General features: G+C 39.8%; 2 protein-coding genes across 7 annotated transcripts in view; one reads left to right on the forward strand and one right to left on the reverse strand.

Moving 5' to 3' along the window:
- The window catches only part of NBR1 (NBR1 autophagy cargo receptor), a 31852-nt gene extending 21281 nt beyond the window's left edge, over positions 1-10571 (reverse strand). For 4 of the 6 annotated variants that reach the window (XM_089532122.1, XM_089532120.1, XM_089532121.1 and 1 more), the window contains exons 1-5: positions 10483-10558; positions 6345-6455; positions 4397-4459; positions 2650-2668; positions 1589-1611 (exon numbers count right to left, since the gene is read on the reverse strand). In XM_089532122.1, coding sequence (XP_089388248.1) covers positions 1589-1611; positions 2650-2668; positions 4397-4459; positions 6345-6446 — 207 coding nt within the window. In that variant the 5' untranslated portion in view covers positions 6447-6455; positions 10483-10558. Of the gene's footprint in view, positions 1-1588; positions 1612-2649; positions 2669-4396; positions 4460-6344; positions 6456-10443 lie in introns of all 6 variants that reach the window. The other 2 variants (XM_089532124.1, XM_089532125.1) reach the window with 2 other exon arrangements.
- A 359-nt stretch (positions 10572-10930) lies between these two features.
- The window catches only part of BRCA1 (BRCA1 DNA repair associated), a 60672-nt gene continuing 51023 nt past the window's right edge, over positions 10931-20579 (forward strand). The window contains exons 1-4 of the mRNA XM_089532135.1: positions 10931-11092; positions 11616-11709; positions 17657-17710; positions 19156-19233. Coding sequence (XP_089388261.1) covers positions 11630-11709; positions 17657-17710; positions 19156-19233 — 212 coding nt within the window. The 5' untranslated portion in view covers positions 10931-11092; positions 11616-11629. The remainder of the gene's footprint in view (positions 11093-11615; positions 11710-17656; positions 17711-19155; positions 19234-20579) is intronic.

Consider the following 20579-nt stretch of genomic DNA (forward strand, 5'->3'; position numbering starts at 1 on the left):
CCAATCTCATTCTTTCAAAATAAACAAAGCTGCTGGGTTGAAAATGCAAAAATAATCCACTATGCAGATGCTAACTTTCCCCTGTCTTTTCCCCCTACCTAATGCAAGTGAGGCTATAGGCATCATAAAGCAGCAGTTGGGCACAGTAACATACTCAATGAGGGCTACGAAACAGATTCAATCTGATCAAGATGGTGGCACTGATCACAGATATTAGCCCTACTGGCTGAATGGTATTCAACCTGTTCTTGATGGGGGTGCCTTTAAGATATTTAGCTCCCATTTATCAGACAAGGACCTATCTTTATTAGACAGGTACCTTGTACTTGAGGCTACCCTTAAATGCAATCCAAAAATGCAGGCTGGCTGAAAACAGACCTATTACACTGAAGTTTCATTCATATTATGCCAGTAGTTTATCTGCTGCGCTAGTTCCCAGTCTGCTTCTAGCTCAATTTAAAGTGCTGGTTTACTAAACACTAGAATACTGACTTGGGAATTATATCATCTGAAATTTATATCTATATCATTTCCCCCTATATATGGTTACAGGACCTTAAGATTCTCTTTGGTCACCCAGTTCCAGATGCCACAGTAAGAAAATGAGGCAGGTGGCTCCTAGGGAAAGGGCTTCTTCAGCAGTGACAACCCAGTTATGGAAGACCATCCTAAAACAGGCTCACCTTCTGGAGATCCTTCTGAATACCCTTTTTTTGTGTCAGGTGGAGACCTTGTTTCATTTTTTTTTAAAATTATTCCTGATTTTTAAATAACCTTTGGACTCTTGCTCTTTTAGTTTACTATTTATTTGAGCTGCCACTTGTTTTATACTTTATTAGACGAATGCTTTTAAAGCTTTTTAAAAATTATGGTAATGCATATTTTTAACATTTATTTTGTTTGACCTGAAAGCTGTCAAGAGAAGGCGAATGGGCAATCATAGACACTGAATAAATCACACTTCTCTCTCTGACACACAACACAATACACAAACTACATAGCAATTACACTAAACATAAGCTGGAAAAGTCTTTAAAGTTTTTGGAAAGGGTATTCAAACAGCAATAGCCTGCCGGGCGTAATCAGACCCAAGAATGAATTATGTAGTCTAACCTTATTCTTTTCGCCTATTCTGTTTCAGAAATAAAATATATGAAATATCAAGGATCTTGTAGACTAGTGGATGAAAGAAAAAGTACTCCCACTAATTTTCGAGCAAAGGTTCTTAAAAGAAATATAGTGCACCCGCGTCATACGTGGCTTTCAGCATACACTGAAAGCTGTGTGGGGAGGAAGGGCCGTTGCGTCCCATAGGGACGAATGGGGTGTGTGTCCATGGCGCGCGCGCGCGCTGCTGTGCACATGAGACCCATTCATTTAAAAGGGGCTCGAGCATAGGCATTTTTGGTTTTACATGGGGAGTTCAGAACGGGTGCGTAAACAAAGGACGCACTGTATCAATAAACATGGCAATCTCTATGAAACATGGAAAGAAGCAATTTCAATATATTCTCTTCACATCACACTAAGACAGAGATTTTGGAGCAGTACTGTTACTAAAAACAGTAATGCAAGCTACATCTCTTACCTTCAGAGCTTCTTCGTATTCCTCTAAAAAGAAAGAGAAACACAAGAAACACTATGAGCATAGCCATACCCACAACTGCACCAAAACAATGTTTCATATTTTATAATCTGCATTCAGGGCCAGTAGATTAAATTGTACATTCAAATGACTAAATATGGAGACTACTCAGCACAGTATTCCTTCTCATTCCTAGTTGCCATGCCAAGATGCCTTCTCCCTCAAACCAAAGTTTATGAAAGCAAATAGAAAGTCCTACACATATCTGCATTCAGTATGGACTTCCTGTTATTATGAGTACCATCCATATAATGAATTTCAGCACTGGTTCCATATTTTTTTTAAAGAGTTCACATATCTAGGACTGCTGTGACTACATTTCAGTTTTTAAAATATTCACCTGTTAATATTCCTACTGAGTAAGTTAATAATTGGGCTTCACTAACAGGAATATAAAAATATATTGACCTCTGCATTCATGCCCCCCTTCTGTCATCTGGAGTTTGATACCATGGAACATTAATAAATATTGTAATTACTCGTAATGAATGTGAATATTTTCCGTGAGGGGTGAAAAATACTCAAGGAAGCAAGGGAGGAAGTAGGATTTTTTTGTTTTCAGCATACTACTATATAAATTTAGTATTTTATGGTGTGGTGTTTTATTGTTCACTGTTTATTGTATATGTTCTGATGTACCACACTTTGGTGGAAAGAGCATTATAAATAAATGTTCTTATGTCAAACATTAATGTAAATTAACAGCCCAAATCTTTGATCACAGGTCTCTAACATTGTATTGTACATGGAAGTCAGGAAACAGGCTACCTGCACTGATCCTAGCTAGAAAAGTGACAGATGCTGAGATAACCATATAACATCACTAAATATAAGCTTTATTTGGAGAAAGTGAGGTATGTTATGCTGTGCATAAAGAAGTGTATACTGCAAGAGCAAGCAAGACATCTGCCTCTGCATTTCTCCTACAGGAGTACCTGAAGTTTTATATTCACAGCAGCCAAGACGTGTCAACAGCTATAATGAGCAAGCCAAAGGCAACTTACCTGCAGTATTGACAGACACCTACGAAAAGAAACAAATAATGAATGACATAGACTCAGCTGCTGGCAAATTCATTACCATAAAATTAAAGAGAGATTTTCCTCCAAAAACTCAGGGGTGTTGTCTGGCTTCTGTCAGCACTCCTATTTATTCCTGTTGCTCCATCATTAGTGACCTCTTTAATAAAAAAAAAACACCCCTGAGTTTCTTCCTCTCCCTATGCCCTTCCCCCAATATAGGCTTACACTTCAAAGCACTGCCCAGCCTAACAACTCCAACTTGTCTATTATATTTCAGAAGACTGCACCAAAACCACTCAGAAAAATGTATGTTGGTCAAACTTAATCCAGAATCTCTCACTGAAACAGTTCCAATTTCCTTTTCATTATACAAATCCATGAGCTCTTGCTCTTCCCAAGTGGTATTTTTGTAGGCTTCTGTTAAAATGTTCACCATCAGTAGCAACGAAACTGACCAGCAATGCAGGAAAACCAGCTCCTCTTAAGCCAACAAGATTTTCTCATTCTAAATTCTCAGTAATGACAGCCCCCCCCCCTTTACACAGCCTTGTTTTAGATGATGGTGGGAAACGTGTACCTTTCTTAATATTGTTATGCATTAAGCTCCCATTAGCCCCATACAATACAGTTAATGGTCAGGGATGATGGGAGCCAATAACATCTGGAAGGTCACATGTTTCCCACTCTTGTTTTATAAGAGGGCTAGGGATTTTTTGGCTGTTAAAGTGTTACTGGACTTCAGGTCTCATGGCTCTGCTGTATTAGGCCTGAAAAGAACTGCAATCCAAGAACACTGGTGTGTGTGTGTGAGCGTGTGTGTGTGTCATGGCCCCCATCCTTGTTGAAACACCTCCTTTCTCCCACCTTGACTTTGATCAACTATTTACAGATTATGCCTTTCATTTTGGTAGCCTGAAGATGACAGACAAATGGTAATTTTAAAAACAACAACAGAACTATAGTTTTATACAGCACTTCAATACATTAAAAAAGTAACACAATCTAGTATCCATGTATTTTCCTCTCTGCAATTTGCAGACATAGGATAGCATGTTACAGCTAGACACAGAAATAGCTGAAGCAAGTCCAGTGTGATCTAAAAGCACAGCTTTTACACACAGGAACGCAGACAAAAGGCCTCACTTGTTGCATCCTGGGAAAATATCAGGCTATCACAGTGGCAGAAAGGAAATAGCTGATGTATAGGGACAATGTCATTGCCTTGGTCTCTCTCCTTAAAATCTAAATTAAGGCCCTGGTTGTTATTATTTTTAAAAAAACTAGCTCTCTTCAGGTAAGGAACCCTGGACAAAGGGCCACTCATTTATTTCCACATGTCCTCATGGGATGTGTGTAGCATGATTCGTTATGCGAAAAGACCTGAATCTGAAGTAGCAATTCCTGGTAATAATCAAGATTTGCTGATGTTAGGGGATTCAGACTGTGGCCTGTGTTTAATTCAAGGTAACCAAAAATGCTAAATAGCTGAAACAAGTAACCATCTATTCTTAAGTATTTTGAGATAATACTCTTAACATTAAATAACCAGGAGCAGCCCCCCCCCCAAAGCAAATATTATCCAATGCAAGCCAAATGTTGACTGAGAATTGGAACCTATGATGCTCTGAAAAGCTGCTTGCCTTCCAGAAGTGCAACTAAACAGTTCCCCCAAAGTTTCCATTATGAAGACAGAATGAAGACAAATTCTTAATAGGAACCATGGAAGTACCTCATCGTGATCTTCATCTAGGTATTTAATCTGGATATCGTTCAGTTCAAATGAGACTTTTACCTGCAAGAGAATTGACATGCTGTAAAATAGGCTGTCACGCTTTCCATTATAGCCAGAGAAAGAAGCAGAACGTATGGGGCATGCCACATAAGACTGCAGGGAGACAGAAGGATTTTACCTCCCTGTGCTCCTTTTTTAAATACTAGATTTTATTAATTTATAAACCATTTAAACACAATACAATGTAAGAATATAGCATATTATACTAAACTACACACACACACACACATAAAAGCATCCTAGTCCCCCACCTAACCTAACCCACCCACAAACCAAACCAAATATCAACCTCCCACAAAAAACACCACAAACACTTAGTTGACTTCTCACCCTCTGATTCCAAGAATATAAAGCTGAATGAATTCCCCTTTTTTCTTTAGACAAAAAATAATTCCCAAACTTTTAAAACATTGTCACAAGATTTCTTAATCGATGTTGCTAGCTTATTCATCTCAGCCATTTCAAAGACCTTAATAATCCATTCTTCTGTTGGTGTATCTTCACTTTTCCAGATCTAGACATACAACAATGTTGCTGTAATGATCATATAGTACATCCCTGTGCTCCTACCTCTACACAGTATGCTATGATATTAAAAAATCAAGAACTCTGTGCCAGGATTATGGAACTTTACAGCCCATAACTATCTTCATTTTTGCATAGTTTATTTTGTGGCTGTTAGACATAAGGAAGATCAACAGAATAAGCAGAGTACTGGTGTTAAAAAACCATTCTATCCCACCCCAGTTTGAGAGATCATCAGGCCTTGGTCTCACAACTTCAAGCAGCCACCAGCACTAGCAATATGCTTCCACAAATCAGACCAGCCTTTTTGTGTGTGAAATTTTGGATTCAGTACGCAAGTACAGAGGATCCGAGCTCTGCAACTAGGACTCCAAAAACAATTTGCTAGGCACTCCTCACAAAATGTGTAATGTATCAATCAGGCCAGCCACCAGGATAATGAAATCCTGTGAGTGCACAGGCAAGGTAAACACCTAAGTACAAAGGGCAAAGCAAACTTATGATAAAGTCCAGCCAATCATCCTTCAGCAAAAACACAGAAAATCAATGCAATTTGCTTTGAAGGCAAATTACCTAACGGGATATAGCAAAGACTTGATTTTTGTATTTCCTGTTACTTTTAGTATTTGATGGTGACCAAGTTGAAGCATATCCAAGAACCTGTATCTAGGGTCCCTCCCTGCAAGTGGACAGAATGACTCATCTTGTGTCTTCAGAGACTGTAGCTCAATCCTAATCTGCCTCCTGCTATGAAGATGGGTGGTGGTGAGCTTCCTACACAAATCCTTAACACATTCTTCATGTGTTAATTCTATGAGGCTTAGTGTATTCAGACAGAACACCCAACGATTGGAACCATAATGAAATACTTTTCTAAATTTCAACTTCACAGTCCCACCATTTCTGGCTGGCTTTCTCAGCCATCACAAATACTGTAATCTCCAGGACACTGTTCTTCTGTCATTAACCTTGCACTCAGCTTCTGCATGAAGTAAAAGGCAATAATTGCTCCTAATTTATTGTTTAAAAGGGTGGCAAAGGCTTGCTGAGGCACTCAAGACATTTCAGCAATACAGCAAACAGCGCTTGGCATTGTTAACGTCGAGGTGGAGTGGGGAATCATGGCAAAGAACACTACACACCCACATCTGCCAGATCTATAACTGGAAAGAAAGTTAGGCCTTACCACACTTGCCAGAAGAGGCAGCACACACACTACAGTGAATCAAAAATATCTAAGTGTGGCCATCAGCTTTCATACCATATATGTTTCTCTCTATTACCAATTCTAAAAGTTCCACTTCGTCTCCATTTTTTCCATTACTGAATAGTGAAGTTCACCCAGCAACAATCAACTCACCATGGCTTCCACATCAGCCCATGTGGTATTGGCTGAATCTGACACAAGGAAGCTCTGGGTGTCACCTTGGAAGGTCACATTGAGCTTGACCGGGGGATCCATTGTGCAGGACTATGGAAAGAAGTTGAAAATGCCACATTAAAAAAATTATCTGGTGCTTTAAAGTTAATTCTCCTTCAAGACAAGGAAAACAGAAACTCTAAAAATTAGCACTGGCATTTTCCCCCCAGACCAAGTAAGCTCACGGTTAGAGAAAAGCTGATGGGACCCATCTCTGCCTGAATGTTTATTTGACTGCTCTGGGAATTTTCCTCCCCAGGCCTCACAGTAAAGATGAGGGGGAAAGAGTGAGCACCTGCTTACATGTTCTTTTGTCTTTATTATTACATGAAAGTCCCAAGAATGAACTTTGACACTGAAAGCAAGATCCCGAGTTAGCTGAATTGTAATTACATTTTGAAAAGCAATATATAAATATTTTAACCCTCCTCCCACTGCTTTGTTTCAACAAGCGATAAAGCTGATTTTACATCAACCTATTTTTAAACAGCCCAAGATTTAGCTATTGCCAATCATCTGGCTAACTTTCTATCCTGCATGCCACTCCCAGATGACCTCTAGTTGGGCAGATGCATGGCGATTCCGTGCTTCCAGTCACCTGATTCTAATTCACCCGAACGTCATAAAATGAACTAGGACACATACTTACCCAAACCCCACCCACTAGCACCTCTTCCTCCTTCACATAATCCCAAGTGTTTATCTTGGAGAGAAGACTATGCCACACTCTTAATAGACAGCAAAAAACTGCATGTTTCCAGGCTAAGGATTCTGAGGCCATTTGAGTTATGCCAGTGGTTCTCAAATGTGTTCATTCAGTGTGCATATTTTCATTTGCATATTCATGTAGATACACATTTTATAAGGAAATAACATCAGATAAGAACAGTTTCATTTAAGTAAATTCAATATTCAATATTTAACTCAACAGCTGTGTAAATTTTACCCATAAAAAGGTTTGGGAAGAGAAGGAGGGATCAGGACCTCCAGGGTCCAAAACACACTGTAGAAATAATCCAGTTTGAGACCACTTACCTGCTCTGGCTCAGTGCTAGGGAATCCTGGGAATTGTAGTTTATTGTGACACAGAGAAGGCTAAATGTCTCACAAAACTACAGTCACCAGAATTTCCTAGCACTGAGGCAGGGCAGTTAAAGCGGTATCAAACTGGATGATTTCTGCAGTGTGTTTTAAACCTTGCTGGTCCTGATCCCTCCTCCTCTTCCCAAACTTTTTTATGTATTAAATGTACACACCTGTTGAGCCAAACATTGAATTTACTTACTGTAAATAAAGCTGTTCTAATCTGAATCATATTAATTCCTTATATGAATATATATGAATGTGTGAATGAAAATATGCACACTAAATAAAGAAAATATTATTATTATTCATATACTACACTGAATTTAGGGGTGCAACATCTGCACATGGATGCAAAGGGGGCCCCAAGAGTAAAATTTTGAGTACCACTGAAATAGCAAATAAGGCATATACCTGGTAAGATATAAACAGGGTATGCCAGAGGTTTGAAAGGTTTTCTAATCCTCTTTTACTCCAATTTGCAACCCAGGTTTTAAAACATTTTGTTACATCTGACTTCAATGGGCTTCAGACGCCTGCTGCCTCTGTATCTTCCCTTTTAACTATTCAGTTTCCTTACACTTAAATGTAGCTCAATTTCAGGTCATGACTCGCTGACTAAAGAACATTATGAGACACTTCACTTTGTAACTTTGGGGTGGAAGGTTCTGAGACCTTTGAAAACTTGCCAACGTCGAGGAAATCTCACACTGATCCAATTAAAACATAATTCTAATTGCATGCTACCCCCACAAACATTTCGATCAGGCACCATCTTGCAAATCCTGGGCACAGGAAATTGCATTTTGGTCCCTGCATACCAGAAATTCACCATCTGCCTGACCTACTTGCAGCGTTGTTGGCGAAATAGTTCTCCAGCGTTATTGCACTCAGAACCAGTCCCAAAATATTAACTCGCCCACTGTGACCCTGGCAACACCTCATGCCTTCAGAATCAAAGACTAAAACTGCTCAGGATCTACTTAACATCCTCAACCGGACTGGAGATCTGGGCTGTTTTCTCATACTAGAATCATTGAATCTATTAAGGCCATTTTGAATTTTGATCCTATCCTCTGTGGAGTATTAACTACCCATCCTAAACTACTTCACTTTAGGCTTTTGCATAGTGGTTTGAGTGTTGGACTAGCACCACTTTGGGAGACCAGGGTTCGAATCCTGGCTCAGTCATGGAAACCCACTGGGTGACCTTGGGAAAGTCATACTCTCTCAGCCTCAGAGGATGGCAATGCTCCTCTAAAGAAACATGCCAAGAAAACCCATGGTAAGTTTACCTTGTTATTGCATGCTTTCAAGCATTTGCCTTAGGATCGCCATAAGTTGTAGACAACAAAACATTCAAAGCACCTAGTAAAGGCATACTAGGTGTGCTGCAAATGTGGGAAGAGTAAAAGTTTGTTGTTGTTGTTGGGTGCCTTCTTAGGTCAGTTCCAACTTACGGAGACCCTAAGGGGAATCTATCTGGGGTCTTCTTGGCATGTTTCTTCAGAGGGAGTGCGCCATGATGTTTCCCTGAGGCTGAGAGACCATGACTTGCTGAAGGTCACCCAGTGGGAAGTCAAAGGCTTTCATGGCTGTCATCCATAGTTTTTTGTGGGTTTTCCAGGCTATGTGCCCATGTTCTAGAAAAATTTCTTCCTGACGTTTCCTTTCAGAGAACGTTTGCCTGGAAAGGACTTGGCTATATATATATTGTGTGACCTGGAAAGGCAGGAGTGATTTGCATGTATATTGTTTGTTGCTAACAGCAGTCCTCAGGGTGTGAGCAGACATTAACCCTCTTGTGCAGACCCTCACACCTTGAGGCCTGCCATTAACAACCAACAATACACATGCAAATCACTCCTGCCTTTCCAGGTCACACAATATATATATAGCCAAGTCCTTCCCAGTGGGTTTTCATGGCTGAGCGAAGATTTGCACCCAGGTTTCCAGAGTCATAGTCCAAAACTCAAACCACTACACCATGTTGGCTCTAAGAGTAAAAGTGTCTGATACAAATATATATCTATATACTGTACATGTGTGTGTGTATACATATATATGTGCATTTAACACATAAGGACCATATTTAATGCACATTTAATACATATATAACACACACACATATGACATATATATGTTTGTGTGGTAAATGAGGAATCCTCTGGAGAGAAAACCTGACACAGACACATGTTTTTCTTTCAGCACTTTAACTGCAATGGCTCCATGCTATGGAATTCTGGGAACTATTACATATACCTATATTCCTTATCTGTGTGTGTGTGTGTGTTTCTGTGGGGTTTTCTCTGCACAAGGTTCCTTAACACACACACACGGGTCAAATATACGTATGTTAAACAACATGCACATATAACACACACACTTATATGGTTTTTCTTTCTGTTGGGCTTCCTCTCCAGAGGGTTCCTTATTTAACACACACACACTTAGGTTAAATACATATACAAGTTAAATGTATGTGTGTTAAACAACACACACACACACGATTTTCCTTTCTGTTGGGTGTTGTCTCCAGTGGATTCCTTATACGTATATTACAGTCATATGTAAGTTAAATATATGTATGTGTTAAACAACACAAACATTTATAACACATACACATTCTGTTGGGTTTGTTCTCCAGAGGGTTCCTTATTCAACACAGACATGTAAGTTAAATGCATGTGTGTGTTATACAACACACACACATTTATAAGACACATGATTTTTCTCTCTGTTGGGTTTCCTCTCCAGAGGGTTCCTTATTTAACATAAACACGCTCATGTTAAACATATAAATAAGTTAAATATATGTGTGTAATAAATAATAACAATCATAATAATAATAACATGCAACAAAAGGAAAGAGAGGGGAGGGAGGAAGCACAAGAGGGAAAACAAGGCTTCGGGGTGTGAGGGGCTAACTCTGCCCAGCCGCCCTCCTCCTTCCCACCTTCTCTGAGGGTCTGAGGCCTACCCAGGCGGCGCTCACCTTCGCCCGCAGCGGAGCAAGGCCCAGGTCCTTCTGGGACGGAGCTTTGCGTCCGCTTCGGTGGCCCCCCTCAGGCGCTGTGACGCGCCATCCTGGCAGACTTCCCTCGCTTCCCCTCGCAACAGCCCTTCCTCGCACGCCATTGGCCCGCCTCGCCTGCCAATCACCGCGCCGCTGACCCCCATTGGCTGTGACGCACGGAAAGAGGCGGGGTTAGAAGAGGAGGAGGGAAGGACAACAATAACAAGAGAGATAGAAAAGCCTTCGTGAAGGATTTTCCTGGAAAAAAACTACATCTCCCGAGATGCTCTTCGGCCAATAGGGAGCCAAAGTGGGCGGGTTTGAAACGTCAGCCGCGTAAAAGGTAAAACTCCACAGAACGGACCCGCCCCTGAAGCAACAGCGACGTCATTCTCGTTCCTACCAATCGGAGGGCTCGCTTTGTTAGTGACGTCACCGCAACTGTGTGAGGAACTCGAGAGGTGATTGGTTGGAGAGCGGTTGCCGCGGAAACTGGCCCAAAAGGCGCGAAAAGGGAAAAAGGAGCGACGAATAAGGCCAAAGCGTAGAGAAGTTTGATTGGATTTCCTAAAGAGGGAAAGCGCTGGAGGTATTACTGCTATTTGGGGGAGCGTTCAGAGTGGCTTCTTAGGAGTGAAGTCTGAGGGGATGGAAGTAGTGGAGCCTCTCTGTGGAGATAATGCACTTTGGTTGCATCCACACTGGAGAAATAACCCGGTTTGGTACCTCTTTAACACTTTTCTGGCTCAAGGCTATGGAATTCTGGGAGTTGGAGTTTGTTGTGGGGCCCAGAGCGGAGCTTTGCTCCGCTCTGGGCCCCACAACAAACTCCAACTCCCAGAATTCCATAGCCTTGCGCCAAGACACTTAAAGCGGTGCCAAACCGGGTTATTCCCTCAGTGTGGATGCAGCCTTTGACTCCATTTTAAAGCTTCATCCGAAATAATCCAGTTTGACGTTGCTTGAACTGCCATGGCTCCATGCTATGGAATTCTGGGAACTCTAGTTCAGTGGGGCACCTTCATATCCATTATTGTTGCTACGATGTTCTTCCTTGTCTTTCAGGTCCGGAATACCAGACTAAACTGATGTTAAGCCTTTTCCTTTTGAAGGTACCTGAGAAGCTATGGATTCCTCCGTTCCAACCATCGCTGAGGTCCATGGGATGCTGCTGGCTTTGCAAAAGAACCTGGAATGCCCCATTTGGTATGGAAAGCGAGTCGACTTCCAATACACAACACACAAGTCTAAAATGCTGCCCTGAGCTTGACATTAATTAGAAATGAAATAGCAACTTTCTCATTTCAAGCACATCAGGCACATTTCCTCAATGAAATCCTAGCTATGGGCCCAAACAGACAGGCCAAAATAAAGCTGCTTTGAGTCACTTTGGAGGTACAGTGGTACCCCGGGATACAAATTGATCGCGTTACGAAATTTCCGGGGTACGAAAAAGTTAGATTGGAAAAAACTGTTCCGGGTAACGAAAGATTTTTCGGGTTACGAAATTCATTTCGGCGCGAAATTTAAATGCGAAGCGCGGCTAGTGGCTTTCCAGCGCTAACGGAAAGCCTTTTCGGGTTGCGAAATGTATCGGGTTACGAACAGCGCCGCGGAACGAATTAATTTCGTAACCCGAGGTAGCACTGTATGCTGTTTAAATGATACACACATCTTAAAAGGCCAGAAGCTGCACCCAAGCGGCACTCCAGTCCTTAAGACTGGTGCGTGGCTTTGGCGCAGTTTCCGGCCTCAAGACGCATGCATCATTTAAACAGCATACCTCCAAAGTGACCTGAAGCAGCTTTATTTTGGCCTGTCTGTTCAGGCCCTATGTTAACTGGGATAATCCTAGCCTTCATCCACTGATATGCAACCTCTTTTCTGTCATCCAAACAACAAAGTATGATTAATAATTTCCAAACAAGATAGGATTCAGAACCAGCTTTAGCCCATGCCTTTGTATCCTGTTTCCTTTGGAAGCCAGTATCCATAGAGGTACAACATTTCTTATACAGTAATTTTAAAAGCAAGCTAAAGGGGACATGTACACACTTTCCCCCATTTTTAAATTGAAAAACGTGAAATGTTTGGAAATGCAAATATTATTCTTTATAATATACAGTACAGTCACTTTGTTATTATAGGGGCATAAAATACACTATGTATTCCTTGGCTTGGCATAAAATAATGTTCTAGATTTATTAAAAAGTATAGTTTATGTAGAAAGATAATTACAAACTGAATTTACCATTGTAAAATTCATATTTTTTTGCTAAAATGGCCCCAAAGGCACCTTTTTGGGTTTCTCAGGGGCTTGACAGACCGCCCCTAAGGAGCGGCTTGCAGCCTCCCCTTTCCTTGCGAGATTGCGGCAACTATACGCTGCAGCTCCAATCTGGCCTTTATGAGGCACAAAAAGAAGCCACAAAAAGTGGTTCCTTTTTGTGCCATGGAAATGGTGCCCTAGCTGTGGTGGCGGCTGCTTTTCGGCAGTCCTTTGGCGCAGAGTGACACCCTCTGCTGTGTGGCAGGGGTCCGGTTGGCACGCATATGTATGCCATGCCCCCGTGCCAGTGTATAACGCCAATCTCTAGAGGATCTCAGTTTATAAGGAACAGGAGCGAAAAATACCTAAAAATTGAATCAGAAGAAACCATCAATATTAATAAGGAAAAAATAATTTCCTCTAGTCCTCCATAATGTCAAGCAGACATAGACATACAGTCTCCTCTCCTTATCCATGGATTTTTTGTCCACGGATTGAAAATATTCAAAAAAATTCTAAACAGCAAACCTCGATTTCCCATTTTATATAAGGGACACCATTTTGCTATGCTGTTATATTTAATGGGACTTGAGCATCCACAAATTTTGTTATCCACAGGGCCCCCCGGAACCAAACCCCAGTGGATAACAAGGACCCACTGTATTCATTCCTATAAAAAGAACTGAGAAAAGGAAATCAAGATCAGAAATCGCAGTGATGTGAAATAATGTACATAATCTTATCTAAAGGTCTACCTGACTCATAGTTTTTGGAAATGTGTACATTTACAAATATATTTATAAAGTAAACCTAAGAACACCTTGTCTTAAAATATTTGTTCATCATTCTAAAAGAACATACCCCATAATCAATTTTAATGATTTTTTTCTGGAAGAAAAGAGGGAGGAGGAGGTTTTTTCGCTGCATTTTTCACACACACACACACACACACACAGCCTTCATATCTCTAAGTAGCCAGAATTTCCTGGTTTAGACAAAATGGAAATCCATGGTTATTTGTGGTGTTTTTCCCTGTTTGTATGAATGGTGCATAGGAAGCAAAGGTGCCATATGCTGCTGTATAAAGTTAGCATGGCTTTATTAAAACAAGATTTGCTAGTCTGAAGCAGATTATTGATGCAACCCTGACCCACAACACACAATTATCTCCTTTCTATAGTCTATATACAGACTATATTTCTATAGTCTATAGAGTGATCTGCATCTTTCTGTGACACATCCACACGTCTGTTTGAACTGCCATGACTTCTTCTGAAAACTCAAGAAATGTTACCGTGGATGCTGGGAATTCTTTTTATAGACTTGTGCTTGCTTCAAAGAATTGCCATGGCTTGTTGATTGAGAACTGTAGCAGTTAAGTAGATACAAGAATCGTTTACATTTCTAGTACAGTTTGTAGTATGGATATACTTCTAGTCAGGTAGAATATAAAAAATGTTGTAAAATACAGCTAAAATATACATGTCCCAAGTTATGTTAGTAGCAATAGTTCCTGGATTTTGTTGGTTTGGGTTGTGGACTACTGCTTGCTTGTTCTGTGACAGCACCTCCTTAAGGTTTGTATGTTGCTGCTAAATATTTGTTATGGCAGCAAACACTTGGTGGCACCAAAATCAAAGGCATTAAACAGGCTTGTACTACTTTTCTGTTTTATCCTGAAACCTTGTTTCCTCTGTGGGTAAAGAAAGTCAGCTTCTTTTGCTAACTCTCCCAACGATGTGCTAAGGCTATAGGCAGAACTTTTAAAATGCCAAGGCACTGAATAAGTAGAAGGTGACTTGTTTGCTTTTAAATTAGTTTCTATATCTTCCCATTTTTATTCAATTTATAATGGCAGTCACATATACAAATGTAAAACATCTGGAAATGTTGAAGCCAAGGGGTATTGAAATGGAAACATATACAGTACAGATTGAGTATCCCTTATCCAAAATGCTTGGGACCAAGAGTATTTTGGATTTTTTTTAGATTTTGGAATATTTATATATACATAATGAGATATCTTGGAAATAAAACCCTAAATACCCAATATAGGCCTTTATGACATTTTCTGTAATATCTGTACATTACACTTCAACAATGTTAAACACTGGATTTAACCAATAACGGACTGAAAACACAGTAATATTATAGTGTGGGGGAATACAGGAGATCTAGTGCAACCAGGCTGAGAAGTGGTCCCAGGGCAGCAGTGGAAGGTCTTTTTTCCCTTGCGGATGCTCAGTATACTTTCTGTTGTGTGTTTTGAGTGGAATTTTCCCCTTGTATCATTTTGATGCTCAAAAAGATTTGCATTTTGGAGCATTTTAGATTTTCAGAATAGGGATGCTCAACCTCTACTTCCTTTCTTATGGAATGTAAACTTATTTTACTGATTTAACAGTGTGAATTGCATCATTTCTTGCTTAGCACATAGACTGTATTATCCAACACATTTATAAAACGTGCAGTGTACCTTTCAGAAGTAAGATTCAATGTGTTTAGTGGAGTTTACTTCCAGGTTAGCATATGTATCAGTTGTTTGAGAGGATAGGTGAAAAAGCTGGCCAGGAGGAGGAGACTAGAATCTAGGATTTCCAGACTATATCAAAAGGTTCCAAGAATAAGGTAAACATTAATCTATGAATAATGCAGGTCGTGAGTGCTCCTCATAAGTAATGTCTGGCTCTCCAAATTATTATGATGTTTGTTTATATTCCACTTTTTCTCAAAACTGAGAGTCATATGTTGGGCTGCAGCTACCATTGTCCCCCGCATTGTTTTTGCTCAGGAGTATTGGTTGCCTCAGTCTAATCTTTTTTGAACTATTGCTGCTATTATAGCAAGAACTAATGTGGTCTGTTTGCTAGAAGACTGAATATTTAAGTCATCTGACATTTACCAGTACAGGAAGTTATTTGCCAGTTCTATCTTATGTCCTTACAATACTAGATTAGTGTTTTACTGCTTCAAACCCAACCAGGGCATTTCATGACGGAATAGTGTTCTGGGTTTAAGCCCTTTTGAACTCCAGATAGGATAACACCATAGGTCTCCAACACTGAATCACATTACTCTTTCTACCACACCCTTTTGACAAAGGAAATGCTCTACTTTTCTAAATGTCAGTTGACAGATTTGTTTAAATCACTATGTGAGATTTACTCAGACTGGGAAAGCTTATTTTAAGAACGAAACTCTCAGAATCCCCCAGCTGTCATGGCCATAGAGATCTGATGTGTTACATTCCCCCAAATAAGCGTTCCATCTCTGGATTTGCACCCTGCCTCATAACACATAAATCAACACTGACATGTTGCTCCTTTGTCTCTATAGTTGGGGTCCAAAAAAATTCATTCTGCACTATCTTGTTTTTTCTTTATGCTCTTTACGAGGTTCTGCCCAGCCTGTTTTTGGCCACTGCTTTTTCAGCGCTTTATCTCCTTCTCTTAGCTCTGCCTCCTAAAAATCATTTGTCCAATGTCTACCTTTTGAGTCTGTTGTCTTGTCCGTTTCCTTCTTTTTGGCAACTTTGTCACAAAATGACACTCGTCCACTAACAGGTTTGGCAAGGAATCCCTGCTAGGACCTTCTTTGTGAGCAGTCAAATTAATAGTGGAAAATCTATGACTATTGTACATAGAAGTGCAAGCAATGGAGGGGCTCACAGGTAATAATAAGCAGTCTATTTTTAGCCTTTTAGGTAATGTTTATTTGAAAGGACATACTCTTCTTCTGAAATCAATGTATCTTAGAAACCTAATAAACAGCTGCTTCTTGTAGAACACTGGGCCTAGAACATTTTGTACAGACAAACAGATAATGCCTCATGTCATATCAAAGATTGGCTGACCATTATGAAGTCAATATGTTGCTGGTTTGGATTCTTCCCCTCTCGCTGCTTCCATTCTGTTTCAGAGTAAGCATTTTTTGCCAAGCTGTCTGAATCAGGTAAACTGTGGTTACAAGCATAGTTGGAATAGAAGACTTATATGAAGCAGGTATAATCAAGTCAGGCTACTACTGTAAACTGTCACTGCAAATGATGATTATCATAAATCAGGAAATGGCACCTGTTTGTTCAAGGGGAGAGAAAAACACATATGCTAAAATCATGTTCCTGCTGGTTAGACTACAGTTCGACTGTGCCTGAATTGAGCTACGGACTGTATTTTTGATCCACCCTTTTTTATACCAAGCCAAAAACTTTCTGTTACATTGACTAACAAATAAGCCTCAGAGAGAAATAATAAAAGAAGAATTCAGTGCAAATATTTTGAAATAAGATGTAGCAGTGAATTTGATGAATCAAATGTGTTGAGTATTTTGCTAATGGTGTAGAAGGCTTCTAAAGTGAATTTCTGCTTTCAGGGCTCAGTTTAGGGAGAAAGGTTTGTTGTCGATGGAATTTCCAAAATCTACCACGAGAACAAGACATTAGCTAATTCAAGGCTATCTCTAAAAGATGGCTAGCAGTTGTCCTTGTCATGTATACAGTGTTTACAATTTCTATCTTAAAAACAAATGCTTACGGCATTGAATAGAATTAGCAGAACAATTCTACCTGTGCTGGACTTATTCCTCTATTAACTGACCTTGCATTATCTTTTGAGTTGCCATTTTCGATAAAAGTTGCCATCCCAATGCAAGACTTCTAATTTTTTAAAAGACTGGTTAAACTGTATAAATTAAATATCAAATGAGGGTGTAGTTTTCACACATCTGATACAGTAGGTTTTTTGACAGTAAATGCTTAAGCCACAAAAAAACATTTTAGGCTTCAAGGCCTATAATGACTTCCACTCTAGAATAGGCGTCTAACATTTGATTGGAAGTACCTTATTTGAAATTGAGTACCTTGAAGGTTTTATTTATTTCTTCTAGCCTGGAGGTGATGAAGGAGCCAGTCTCAACAAACTGTGCCCATATCTTTTGCAGGTAAGCCTTCTCTTCAAATTCTCAGGCTTGGATAGGTGATCATAAGTGAAAAAGTAAACTATACCCCTTGGGCAGTCAGTGTTAATCCACAGTATTTCCAGTTAGAATACCTTACACAAAACTGAAAAGATTTCTGCCTGAGATACTGCAGTTATACAGACATTGTAGATAGATTAGGTGAGCCACAAGTTGTAAGACAGCCACTTAAATTATGAACTAGATCTGAACAACTGATCATTACAAGCTTCTCCATGTGTAAAGATCTACTCTCTAATATTTATAACATTTTATAAAGTAGAAGGCAGATACTGTTTCTGCTGCAGTGATGGATTTATAGTCCTTTTTATGGGGTAGATGACCACTTATAGCAAATTGAAAGTCATCCTCTGTTGGTACCTATTGACACTCAATTTATGTACTTATAAGACTCTCCCTCTTTGGTGCTTTGGTGCTAGAGAGTTGTATGGTATAAGGAAAATGATCTTTCTCATATCTGTTGTAAAGTTGTGAGATGGTTATCGAATTCTTGAAATAAGTTTATCCAGAACAACCTAAAATTAGAAATAAAAATACATCTCTTCATTTTTCCTTTTGACATATATTTGGGGATGATAAGAAAGATCTGATATCTTTCTAAAAGTTGGTACCCATAGGCAATACATTGTTTGGGAATTGTTGGAATCATGCTGTATATTTGATAGTAAAATATCTGTGAAAAATATATGTCCCCGTTATTAAAATTCACTCACCAAACATGCCTGTTTAAGAGCTTGATGAAGCCAGATTGCTTTTCTTGCTGTGACATTCTTATCTCTTATGTCAACAGTCTTCCCCTCTACAAATGATTTAGTGAGCCTGAAGGTTGAAGTACAGAATCACAAGGTCAAAGTATCTTTTCTATTGTAGGAAGGATTCTAGAGAAGCAAAACAAATGACTCAGTGGGAAGTGCAACATTTTTGATGCACCGCTGTCTCCTTTGAGGTCCAGTTGAGACACATACTGGAGGAGCACATCCTTCATGGCTTTGAAACTATTTAGTACATTTGTCTGTGGGGTAACTGTTTTCTTTGGCTCAGATTCAAAAAAGGATAGTAGTGTTGGTGGAGCTTGACATAAATCCAAAACAGACTACAGAAATAATCCAGTTTGAGTCTGATTTAACTGCCTTGGCACAGTGCTAAGGAATCCAGGGAATTACAGTTCATTGCAGCACCAGAGGTCTTTCACAGAGAAGGCTAAATGTCCCACAAAACTACAGTTCCCAGATTTCCCTAGCATTGAGCAAGGGCAGGTAAAGCAGTCTCAAACTGCATTATTTCTTCAGTGTGTTTTGGCACATAGTTAACTTGCACAAGTGTAACATTATGACATCAGCCTCTCACCATGCACCCTCTTCATAGAAAAGCCAACATTTCAGTGACATCTTGTTTACCTTCTTTCCTAGGTTCTGCACTTTGAAACTCCTTAGACAGAAGAAAGGTGTAACACAGTGTCCACTTTGCAATGCCAAAGTCACCAAAAGGTAAATTTCTTAAGGTCAGATTTAATATCAGCACTGTGGAGAATGAGTATCGTAGAGAGTATCCCAATCTGAAAAGGAGAGTGGTGCTGGTAGTCAACTTGAGCCAATTCTGCATAGATGCTTAATGACCTCAATGCCTAAAATGATGCATGGCTATGGGAGTGGGTTGTGGGAGGAGCAACATCAACGTATTACCTTGAGGAGGCTTATGAGGAATCCTCTTGCACATTGGAAGAGACAGTTTTTGGTACAAGTAGGGAAAGGATAAACTGGTGCAGTATGATGACAAGTGTTCAGACCATTGTGTTGCTTAGCCTTTGCCTACAAAATGTCCCCTACCATATGCACTAGACCAGTCATTCTTAAACTTTGGTCCTCCAGGCGGTGGCGTCACTGCGGGGGTGCGGATCGCACCAGGCGACAATTTAAGGGGAGGTGACACCACTGCTCCTGAAACACCTACCTTATGGCAGAAATGGGCTGTGGAATTCATCTGCTTCCCTTTAAAATGCTTTAAGAGATAGTGGGAGTATGGTTAAGCTTAGTGGGAGGAGAAGTCCAGAAGTTTTTAAAATTAAAATTTCAAAATTTTTAATTTTTTTTAATTTTTTAAAAAATGTATTCTTTTAACATTTTCTTTAAAACATCACATTTTAACCAAATCACCACTATGTATATGCAAATACATTTAGGTTGTGCATATGATATTGTAATTTGAAGGTATAATTTTAATTTTGCTAGTTATGTCACAATGATTACCATTACATTCAGTGGTATATGGAAATTATAATTTACGAGTAACATTAGTGCAAAAAAGCATTACTAAGGATTCTTTTTGATGTGAAATGGGAGGAGGTCAATGAGAGGGTGACACCATAAGTTACCACATTGAGTTCCCCTAGGGATGTCACTGCCCCCAGGTATTTAGGATAACAGCTGGGGCTTCGGGGAGATAGGTCTAAAACAAGTGGAACAGCAAAAATTGAGAACCACTGAGCTAGACTATCACTCACAGTCTTCCTCAGCCAACATGGCAAGTGAGCATACTGGCTGGGGATGTTGGGAGTTATGGACAAATACATCTCGAGGATACATGGTGAAGCCTAGTGTGGTGGTGAAGCCTAGTGTGATGCATTACTACCTTTTTGAAAAAAACAGGTGTGTTGCAAATAATTAGCAAGAACACTGTTGTTTAAAGCATCACTTGCTGTTTTGATGCTAAAATTCTCTTAGATTAAATGAGCATGAAATAGGGAGTGTGATGCCTACAGTCTCTTGGGCTGTTCTAAAGTGAGTAATTCTTTAATTAGACAAAAGGCTGCAATCTACTCCTTAGAAAGTTTTAT

The sequence above is a fragment of the Sceloporus occidentalis genome, unplaced genomic scaffold (genome assembly GCF_023333645.1).
Source record: "Sceloporus occidentalis isolate IW3139 unplaced genomic scaffold, rSceOcc1.0.p SCAF_7, whole genome shotgun sequence".
Classification (NCBI taxonomy): Eukaryota; Metazoa; Chordata; class Lepidosauria; order Squamata; family Phrynosomatidae; genus Sceloporus; species Sceloporus occidentalis.